The sequence below is a fragment of the Euleptes europaea genome, chromosome 3 (genome assembly GCF_029931775.1).
Source record: "Euleptes europaea isolate rEulEur1 chromosome 3, rEulEur1.hap1, whole genome shotgun sequence".
Taxonomy (NCBI): domain Eukaryota; kingdom Metazoa; phylum Chordata; class Lepidosauria; order Squamata; family Sphaerodactylidae; genus Euleptes; species Euleptes europaea.
Window position 1 is genome coordinate 86213519 of NC_079314.1, and position 10825 is coordinate 86224343.

General features: G+C 43.8%; 1 protein-coding gene across 4 annotated transcripts in view; it reads left to right on the forward strand.

Moving 5' to 3' along the window:
- Positions 1-9789, forward strand: part of LOC130475183 (matrix Gla protein-like) — a 59910-nt gene extending 50121 nt beyond the window's left edge. Inside the window, exons 1-5 of one of the 4 annotated variants that reach the window (XM_056846923.1) lie at positions 1925-2040; positions 5749-5887; positions 7716-7751; positions 8528-8603; positions 9410-9789. In XM_056846923.1, the coding sequence (XP_056702901.1) occupies positions 5827-5887; positions 7716-7751; positions 8528-8603; positions 9410-9545 (309 nt within the window). In that variant the 5' untranslated portion in view covers positions 1925-2040; positions 5749-5826 and the 3' untranslated portion in view covers positions 9546-9789. Of the gene's footprint in view, positions 1-1924; positions 2041-5706; positions 5888-7715; positions 7752-8527; positions 8604-9409 lie in introns of those variants that run through there. The other 3 variants (XM_056846924.1, XM_056846925.1, XM_056846926.1) reach the window with 3 other exon arrangements.
- Positions 9790-10825: the final 1036 nt, after the last annotated feature.

Consider the following 10825-nt stretch of genomic DNA (forward strand, 5'->3'; position numbering starts at 1 on the left):
TATAACATCTATGTTTTGTACAGCACCCAGCACAATACCAACAGAGGATGATGTATTCCCATGGTGGCCTATACTACCATAGGCCTATTCTTCTCTCTGTGTGTTAAGTGCCGTCAAGTTGCTTCCGACTCATGGCGACCCTATTCTTCTAGTTGCTTATATTCATCATACTCAATCCAATCACACATTCCACCTGTTATAGAGAGTGAAAATGGGCCAAACGGCTTTTGCTTTTATGCAAAACAGGCAGGATGGAAGTGGTGAGTCTCTGCCCATCATATCAATAGCTAAGTGAAGACATCTGAAGACCCTTCCCTGTAGAAAGAAGCGTGCTTCTTCTTGTTTTCAGAACACATCTCATGGCTACAGTGGCAGGGACTGAGACCTGTGATGTAGCATCTCTGACCCCTCATTTCAGGCACCAGGCTATGTAGTTAGTCTTTAAGGTGCTACTGGACTCTTGCCCTTTTTGACTACAGACTATGTAGTGTTGGCTATAAAAGTGCACTTCCAGCCTTCACTCATTGAAGGGCTGTTTTACATCATGCATTTGAGTGTGAGAAAAGTGAAACTAAATCCAAAGGTGCTCCCCTTTACACAAGATGGTGCTCAGCCTCTTGTACCGAAAGCATGAGAACTGCAGGATACCCTACCCTATGGCTCTACAGGAAGCCTTCTGCAAGTATTTGTAGAACAGGGATCTGAGTGGGGCACCAGTGCGCTATACTGTATTCTCTGTTTAGCTGGCTTCCAACAGCAATAACGCTGGGTGTCCCATGAAAACAGGTTGCAGTCTTCCTCCAGGAAGACCTCCCATCTGCCCAGTAGTTATGCTCACTCCAGGGAGTGAGAAATTGGTGTGTGGATTGTCCATAAGAAAGGAGACTTGACAGTGTTAAATCTTTGATTGGTCCAAGTGGTTAAATATTTGCTATGTTGAACAAGCACAGCAAAGAGAAATGTGATTCACTGCAGACAAATATGCACTCTATGGGATGAAAGATCGCTTGCGCTCTGCTTGCAGTCTGTGCAACCAGGTCCCACTACCCTTAGTGTGAAGAGTTTAACTCCTTCTTTTGAAATAATATCTAAATGATATTTTAGAAGCAAGCCCCTTTGTCATGCCCTAAGATTGCTAGCCTCCAGGTGGGGCCTGGTGATCTCCCAGAATTAAAACTGACATCCAGACTATGGAGATCAGTTCCCCTGGAGAAAACAGCTGATTTGGAAGGTAAACGGTGTGACATTATAACTCGCTGAGGTTCTTCACCTCCCCAAACCCCACCCTCCACAGGCTCCAACCCCAAATCTCCAGGAATTTCCCAACCCAGAGTTGGTACCCCTTTGAACCTGTGTAATAGATTGCACTGGACATCCATTCACCTGTAACTAATTTAGAAGCCTGCTCCCCTCAATGCCAAACTCCCACTCAGTTTAAATGTGTCCTTCTGCGTTTTCTAACTTCGTCCTCAACATCCCTCTTTTGGAGCAGAAAACAAAACCAAAGCAGAGGGTCCAAGTACTTTTCACTCTTCCTTCTCTCCATTAGGGAGGAACGCTAGCCAAACTGTAAGGGTTTAAAGAGCGTCTGTCCTTCTCCACGATGCCTTGCAGGTCTTCTGCTGTGGTACAAGGCCTGATTGCTCGAGGAGGGAAGAGGTCTCTTCAGCCACCAATGAAATAACCCCCTACAGTCTTTCAAGGCCTCCATTCAGGGCCCCTACTGGTTAATGGCTTAGGCACAGGCACGCTGCCCTCCCTTCCTCCCCATGTGGCTTTGACCCCATTAGCCACTGGCGTCCGTTCTTACTCCCCTACTCACTCCTAGTTCAATTTCCTGAGGTTTCTGATTTCCTGAGTGAGGGATGGGGGATGTTTAGAAAAGAGGTGGTAGACTGGAGGAGGAGGAGGAGAGGGAGGAGTTGCTTGTCGTCAATAAAAGGGTCCCTCTTTGCCAGCTAGGACTACAGGAATATTGGGAGGAGAGAATCTGCCTGCGCTGACAGGGCCTGCACTCAGAAGGAAGCCCAGCCCATCACAGTAAGTATTCAAGGGCCTGACCAAAGTCTGCTACTAATTAGTTCAACATGGTAACATTTGCAGGGTTGTACTTTTTAGTTCAATAGGTACAAAGTCATTGACTTAATGGGTAAGTGCTCAAAACTAACGCCTGGGTTGTGGTTATCATAACTGGAGGGAAAGTGAACTAGCCAAGGCTGAGAATGAAGATGCATGAGTTTCCCTATGATGGGTTGTCTGGATTTTAAAGTGGGCTGGTGTGTATGTTTGTTCCCTTTTGGAATTGTTAAAGTTGGCCTCAGTTGTTCATTGACGAAGTATGTATAATTCATGTATATGACAGAAATGAATTAAAATAGGCATATAGACAATATTTCCCCCCTTTTTTCAAGCCAGGTTAGGTTAGATTATTGGTGGATATTCCATTCAGCTGAATAGTTTCCTTTTCCCATAGCAACAACAGCACAGTAAGCTGCTTGGTATCGGCAAGGTAATTTTGTTGAAATTATGTTGCATAATTATAGATCAAAAATGAAAGTGAGTGACATTTTGGGGAAAGCTTTTTCTAAAAAACATATTGATCGTAAATAAGTGACAAAATTCTTCAGATGTTGTCGTGGTGACATTCAGAAATGTCAGGATTTCTCCAGCTTGCTGATAAAAATCCACCGAGATGCTGATGCAAACCTGCAGCCAGGCAAAAAAAATGACTTTTCGCAGAAATCTTATTTTGTTACAAGCTTTTTGCCAAGCGACAATTTATTTGTCCTTGGAAAGTGTGAGGCGTTTTGTGGGGAAGAGGTTTATAATAACAACATGGCATTAACAAGTCCATCAGCAGTTCCGTAATTCTGGCAATTTGTGTGGTGACAGAGGAAAGAAATGGAGAAAGACTGGAGAGGGGAGACCCTTTTGTTAGGAGGACATTTGGAAAGAAGGACTGCACGGAAAGGTTAGAGCACCTATCTAAAGAGTGGAGAGGACTTCACTGTTGGTGCCCAGACTTCACAGCATTTGTTTCCTGCTGGCCCCACACCCTGAACTTCCACTACTGATCCCTTCTGTTCTTGATCCATCTCTTCCAGTTCAGCCTTCCTTTCTTGGCAACAACGGAGGCCTAGGGACGCCAGAGTGACTATGATATTCAGTAAACTCATAAAATCCACATTCTGCAAAATCTGAACTCTGATGGAACATAAACAAGCCCTTACCAAAGCGAGGACGTTCCCTTAAAAGAGACTAAAAAACATTCTGAATCTAGGAGGGGCTGGGGAACAAGGAGAGGAAGGGAAGCTGGGGCAAGAGGCTGGAAAGATGGATATCAGCAGTTCTACTGCAAGCCTGTCTGCTTTGACCTCTAGGGGAATACACATCTCTGAGAGTAACTGTTAAGCCTAACAGCCAGCAGTGACAGAGAGGCAAAAGTCTGAAAGTAAGAAAAATAAGCCCTTCTTTGGGGCAGGGGGAGGAAAATACTGCTTACAGACAGTCTCTTTCTTTCTGCCCTTGCTGTTTCTTGCCACATGCTCCCAGAACTTGGAAGCAGGCTCTGAGTTTGCAGTCAACTATTTCCTGGCACCGGTGGGGCCCTTTCCGAATCCCAATGTGATTTGGACACTCCCTTCTTCAAAAGCATCTTGCCAAAGGGAGCAGTGAGGGCTTTCACCTAACTCTGGTGTGCTTCCTATTCCTGTTTAGCCGAACAGTGCATACTTGGGCTTTTGCTTCCAGGATGACCCTGTTCAGCACCCCTGCCCTATGCAACAGGGGCACATGAAACCAATATTAAAGAACTGCCATGATAGTGGAGCTACTGGCCTCACAGGTCAGAAAGAACTGAGGTGACCCCATGCCCTATTTGGCAAGGTAATCTCTGTCTTAAACCCTGTTTGGGATGGACTTGGCTCTCATACTGGATCGCTGGTTCTTTTCTGAATGTGGTTTTACAAGTGGTTTGAGGGAAGCCACACTGTTGCTTTAAAGTGTTTTGGTAGTTTTTATGTTAAAGACAAAGGTGCCCATTCCCAGTTTCTAGGATCTAGGAATCCTAATCCCAAAGCAGATTACTCAGCATTCCTTCCATTATGTGCTTTCATTATGTGCTTTCACCCCTGCCTAAAAAAGATGGAATCTGATCATCAGTTTTGATCCCTGCCCCCCCTCAAGTCAATGTGACAAAGCAGCCAAAATCAGTATATCCACTATAGAATGTTGGTAGGGTTGCCAGGTCCCTCTTTGCTGCCCGCGGGAGGTTTTTGGGGCAAAGCCTGAGGAGGGAGGGGTTTGGGGAGCTGAGGGACTTCAATGCCATCGAGTCCAATTGCCAAAGCGGCCATTTTCTCCTGGTGAACTGATATCTGTCGGCTGGAGATCAGTTGTAGTAGCAGGAGATCGCCAGCTAATACCTGGAGGTTGGCAACCCTAAATGCTGGGGATGATATTAAGCCAGCGCTTAGGTTTGCTTCCCCTCCGCCCAGTGCAGAGATTGACCTTACGTCTGTTCAGGTATATTCTGTGGCACAGCATCTCCTCGAAAACCACCAAGAGGTGGGTTAGGCTGGGAGTTTGGGTACTACTATGCTTTTGCATTGAGGTTGTGAGAGACAAGTCTTAGGCTACTGAACTTTCATCTCCTCTGTAGCTGTGTTTGCAAGATACCTCTGTGTGTGTGTGTGTGTGTTTGCATGCTAGAAACCCAAATGACACACATTATTTGTTTGTTTATTTATATACCAGCTTTCCTGTTCAGGCAGCTTGAAAAACATGATAAAAAGGCCAGCAAAACATGGAACAGTATGGAATCTACTTGTTTAGCCTTAAAGGTAGCAGCACAGAGAGGGGAAAAAGCAAATCTTTCTCTTAAAAGAATAATTTCTTGGCTGTGCTATTTCAGACTGCAACTTCAGACTTACACAAATGCTCCATCATTACCCCCCATTGTTCCACATGAAAATCTAATACCGTGGACAAACACTGCTTGTCACCTGGTTTTCTACATGGAGGAATTTCCCCCCTATGATTCCCCGCAAGTATTCTGCTGCAGGCGGGCAGCCAGACCCCAGTATACCACCTCAGTGAGAACCAGGCCAGAGGCAGCCGTTCAAATGGGAAAGAACATTTCTTTTTTGAGGAAATGTTTGGTACCTTTCGCTGAGGACTCTGACACAAACAGTAGAGGTTGCATTAGAACAGGAAACAGAAGGATCGTCTCAGCATGGCAGAGGAATACCCCTCTTTTCATCTCTAGTTGAAAACATCTGAGAATGAGGAGAAGTCTGAAGTGAATGCTGAAATATCATTTCCCCAGAGCTGCGATAAGCCTGAACGATGAGGAGTCATAATGCAAGCTCTGTGTTTAGCATGGCAAGGGCAGGCAAACACAGAGGAGAAACGAGAAAGGAACACCCTGTTTGGGACAAGTTGGATCCCAGGTCCGTGAGCTGTGGCTGATATCTGGCATTCCCCATCTGCATTTCAACATTTCTGAACATGCGGAATTAACAGCTCACCTCCTTTTCAACTGTGGTCCTCCCTTTGCAGGCAGGGAGGGGGATGGAGCATGCCCACCTCCACCCAAGGCTGATTAACCCACTAATAGAGGGTGTTTTCTAACAGTCTCCTAAGAGGGCAAGAACCATCCAGTCCCTACCTTCCTCAGGCCCTTTCGCCCGACTCTTTCGCCTCCAGCAGCTGTTGTCATAACAAACACTCCCCTGCTAAACTTCACAGCTTGCCTAGAGAGTCCAGCTGGCCTCGGTGGAACCAGACTGACGCAGAAAGAGGGAGAGAGGGAGGAAGAGAGAGAAGATGCGGACCCTCATTGTTCTTGTGTTCCTGGCTGTCCTGATGGTGACAGCTTTCTGCTATGGTAGGTGATGTCTTTTATTGCTAGCAGAACTTTAATGTGATGGCCTTACAGTTTCTCCCCTGATTTTCAGCTCCCCTCTCTGATATGTCTTTCCCATTCTCACATCCTTCTTTGTGCCATTCCTTTACTGTGGTTAGTCTTCTTGCTCAGTCATAGTTCTTAGGCCAGCCTCACTATACTTTATATCCTTCACAGACAATTCTGTTTCTGCTCCTTTACAAACCCATTTTATCAAAACACAGATGAGGAGGAAAGTTTGGTCATATCCTCTTACCTATGGCTGTTTATACATACATTCTAACAAATGACTCATGAAAACTCATACCGTACCAGAAATTTTGTTAGAATGTATGTATAAACAGCCATAGGTAAGAGGATATGGCCAAACTTTCCTCATCATCTGTGTTTTGATAAAATGGGTTTGTAAAGGAGCAGAAACAGAATTGTCTGTGAAGGATATAAAGTATCTGAAGAAGTGAGTTGTGACTCATGAAAGCTCATACCCTACTAGAAATTGTGTTAGTCTTTAAAGTGCTAGTGGACTCTTGCTCTTTTTTACTGCTACAGACAGACTAACATGGTTATCCATCATGATCTAGTCATAAATTTTTCACTTGGACAATATCAGGTGCACATTCCTCAGATATATTACATCCATGCACAGTTTGCTAGATGACAGATCCTCATTGGGTTTCAAAGTGTCCTCAGTTGGACACATTTATGAGAAGCATTGTTTGATGATAGTTAATCTGGTGATACTTCATGAATGGCTCACTGGGGTCAAGAACATTTTTTTTGGCCCAGAAATTCACATCTCTTGTGAAGTATCAGGGATGGTCAGACTGGAGCTGAAACTCTGGGCTGATGAGGATATGTTTGGCAAATGTCCATCTTGGTTAGTGTCTGAAGTCCATGTTGTGCAATCAGTGCAATCCTATGCAAAGTTACTCCAGTTTATGCCCATTAAAGACAATAGACTTAGATGGGAGTAGCTCTGCATAATGTTGCATTGGATATCACTGATCAGGGACGATGATTGTGTTTGCCAGCATGTCTGAGGCAGGACTTCCTTCTCTGAATGGTCGGGCTGTATCTTCTTAAATAGATCATGGTTTCTTCCTCCCTGCTCTCTTTTGAGCAAATATAAGAACAGGATAGATTTCAGTCTATAAAGTGGGCAGACTGTCAATAATGGTTTGGATGTGGTTGTCTCCATCAGACGGTGAAGGTTATACTGAATTACCTTTCTTACATCAGCATGATTGGTGTTTGCGAAATATTGGGATCAAAAGATGCTGCCTTTAAAAGGAGAGTGGTTAAACAAAGTGAAGAATGTGTATAGATTGACTGAGAATATCCAAAATTTAGAGATAGAGAAAAGTTAGAATTTGGAAACCCATGATAAGAAAGGATATGTATATATATTCTTAACATTCTCTTGCTGAATACTGGTATATGTGTAATGTGTAGCTAACCTTGGTTATAATTTGGTGAAACAAGCAAACAACCTATGTTAGTGATTTACCATAGATAGGTTCTAGCACACATGCCCTTACAGGCTGATGGATTTATGGATACCTGATCCATCATAGCTTAGAATGGCACCTCCATATCTAGAGACAGTATACCTTTGATTGCCAGATACTACGGACAAATAATAGGAGCTTCTCCATCATGGACTAGGGGCCCCTGGGTTGCCAACTCTGAAGACAGAGTGGTGGTTGACGTGAACTTGTGACATAGTTAGATCTTATACTTACATTCTTAATTACTTCTTTTGTCAGCGATGATCTTACAAGCTATTTTTTTTTTTTTAACCCCCTCACAGAGTCCCACGAGAGTATGGAATCACATGAATTTGCAAGTAAGAAACTATATGGCACCCTACCTGACTCCCTGAGTTGGTTAAGAGAATTGTTTGGCTTCCATAGGGCATCTCCACTCATCTTCTCATGAAAGATCTCATAAGAGGTCTATAAGAGGTCCACTTCCTTTGCAATCATTTTCCCCAGCTCCAGAGAAGACAAGTAGGAAGCCTTTCACTATGACCTTCCTATTTTCAGGCAGTTCAGTCCAGCTGTTACTCTGATTCTCTGGCCTTCAAATTTTTATTTTGGCACAATCTGCCCTCTTCCATACCTTTTCATCTAGATTTGTGTTGCTATATGAGAATCCGCCTAAAGCCATCATGAGGTCTTCTGCATGACATGGGTTGAGGGGTGGGGTGGGGTCTGCTAACCCAGCTTGAATAACAGCATCATTGGGACATTAGCAGTACAGTCCTAGGGGCACTGTCCTGGGAGTAAGCTCCATTGATTAGACTGGAGTAGGATTCTGAGTAGACCTGCTTAGGGTTGCTTTCTAGATTAGTGGTTCCCAAACCTTTTGGGCCACTGCCCACGTGGTTCCACAAACTCAACCCCAGTGCCCCTACACAGTTGAAGGGGCTCACCTCTAGCACCCCCTGCTGCCCCCTTGCCTCTTAGTGCCCCCCTAGCTAATCCTACTGCCCCCCCCCAGGGGATGATACTGCCCACTTTAGGAAACACTGCTCTAGATGGAATAATTTTTTTGCACACAGCTGCTGGCCTTCAGTACAACTCCAGAATATACAGTAATTACAAACCATCCTTCTACCAGGTCCTTTCATTAACAGAAGAAATGCCTACAACTTCATGAAGTATCTACCCAAAAGGAATTCTATTGTGCAGGAAAGGTAAGTCCTCTCTGGATTTAGGGTTGCACACGGATGAGGAGTGGGAGGGCATTCTTCTACAACAAGAGAAGCTGCAGCCTTTGTAGAAAGGCAGTCATCCCTTGGAAGGTAAATGACAGAAAGGGGTGTGTGTCACTGTCTTCTTTAAGGTCAAATTAATTTTTTAAAAAGGGACTGGAAAAATAATGGGAGGGGAATGCTAGCATAAATATAGAAATGAACATGGAGAACTGAAGTCATATTTATATTGGCAAAAATATTCAGGATGGCTGTGCAGCAACTTTGGGTCACTCACTACACAACTGATCTGCATTATCCAAAACCCAGCTGAGTTCCCACTATAAGCCAGAGTTTAATGTGAAGGATCCATTTTACGTTGTAGTCAGCAGGTCAATGGTCTCTTGCTGGATTGTCAGATTAACTGCAGAATCTCCCTCCCCCCCCTGTTGATTTTAGAGGCTTTTCACACATTTATTTCGGCAGGCAGTAATTTTACCACCTCATCCTGACAGAAGAGGCATTTGCATAAAACAGCTTCAGTGTCAAAACAAACTGCTAAGACTCTGCAGTGATGTTCTGTTTCTTTGATACAAGAGGTGCTTGCATATCCCATACCTCCAAGATGTCACTTAATCCTCTGTAACATCCTGCTGTATCTGCTTATCTTGCACTGGATTTTTAATATTATTTCTACTTTGCGTGTCTAGCAATAATTGGGGGGTGGCCTTCCCACACTCTGACTGAATTCATTGCTCTTTTTATTGGATCTTGTTTTAAACTGGCCTCTCTCTGTACCATCTGTCCAGGATCAGAGAGCGCAACAAGAGCCCCCAGGAACGACAGCGGGAGATCTGCGAGGACTACAATCCCTGTGAGCGTTATGCTCTGCGCCATGGCTATGCTGCTGCCTACAGGCGTTTCTTTGGGCAGAGAAAGGGCTAGTGAAGCATCCAGAAAGAATCACCATGTCCAGGGCCTGGAGCCTGGGTTCAGTATCTACAAAGAGCGACAACCTCTGAAATGTATTAAGTTGCTTGTCCATTGTATGTTATTCCACCTGCTGCTTCAATTCTTCTGTAGCCAATGATTCCTAGAGTATGTGTTAATTAGCACAATGCTGATGTAGTGGTGGTTCGACAGAGAAGGATATGGGTGTTTAAAGAAATAAATAGCTGGTTTGATACAATTTGTTTATAACTCAAGTTTTCTTTGGGACTCTTCCATTCTAAGGCTTAGTGTCTAATATTTGCACTCACTTGTAATTTAGAATATTTAACAAAGTACTGCAAATGCTGTGGACTTCAGTCAGAGTGTTCTTTTTTTTTACATGGAACTTGGCTCATTATGTGGGGGATGGTTTAGCTGATCTGGCAAAGCAATAGCCAGAAGTTATGGACGGGTAGGCTAAAAAGAAATTTGAGTAGGATTTTGGGCACTTCCCCAGAGTTGTTTACTTAATGCATATTGGAATAGTGTCTCAGAAATTGCTTGCCCTCCCTGCATATGTGTATACACAAACTTCCTCAACCTAGAAAAAAGGGACTGTATAGATGTTGTTGGGCAGACAGCCTCACTGCCCTATGGCACAGTAAAACCTGCACCTTTATTATGTAATACTTTTTGGTTGCATCTACACATTATTGGATATTGTACTTTAGCAATCACTTTCCATGGGATTTTCCTGGTATGGATAAGAAAATCCATTTACAAATGCTCACTATAAGTGCAGAGATAGCATTCTATCCAATGACTTGTAGATACAGCCAACGGGCAAATCAGGGGATAATTTTGCAAAGTCTGCAAGCTCAACCACACATGTACTTATTTTGTTTATTCTTTCAATTCATACCCCACCTTCCAACTTCCTGTAGAAGTCCATCCAACCACCTGGTACTAACCAAAGCTAGAACTGATTTGTTCCAGATGCCTTCAGATTATGCTGGGTTTTGCTTTGTAAAGGACTAATGTGTTTTGTTGCATAATCTGAGGGACAGCAAAAGGATCTGATTTTTCTGGGGGCATTGTTCAGTCTTTTCTTCAAGAGGCTATTCTTGCTTCTGAAAAGGCTGCCTCATCCCCTTTTTTAGACCAAATCTGGGGGTGGTGATGTGGACCATCATGCGGTACTTCACTGAATGTGAGCTATGTTATAAAATTCAGCTTTATGTTTAAACAATGGCCATTCAAATGTTCCTCTTGAGAACCTATCCCTGAAGTTATTG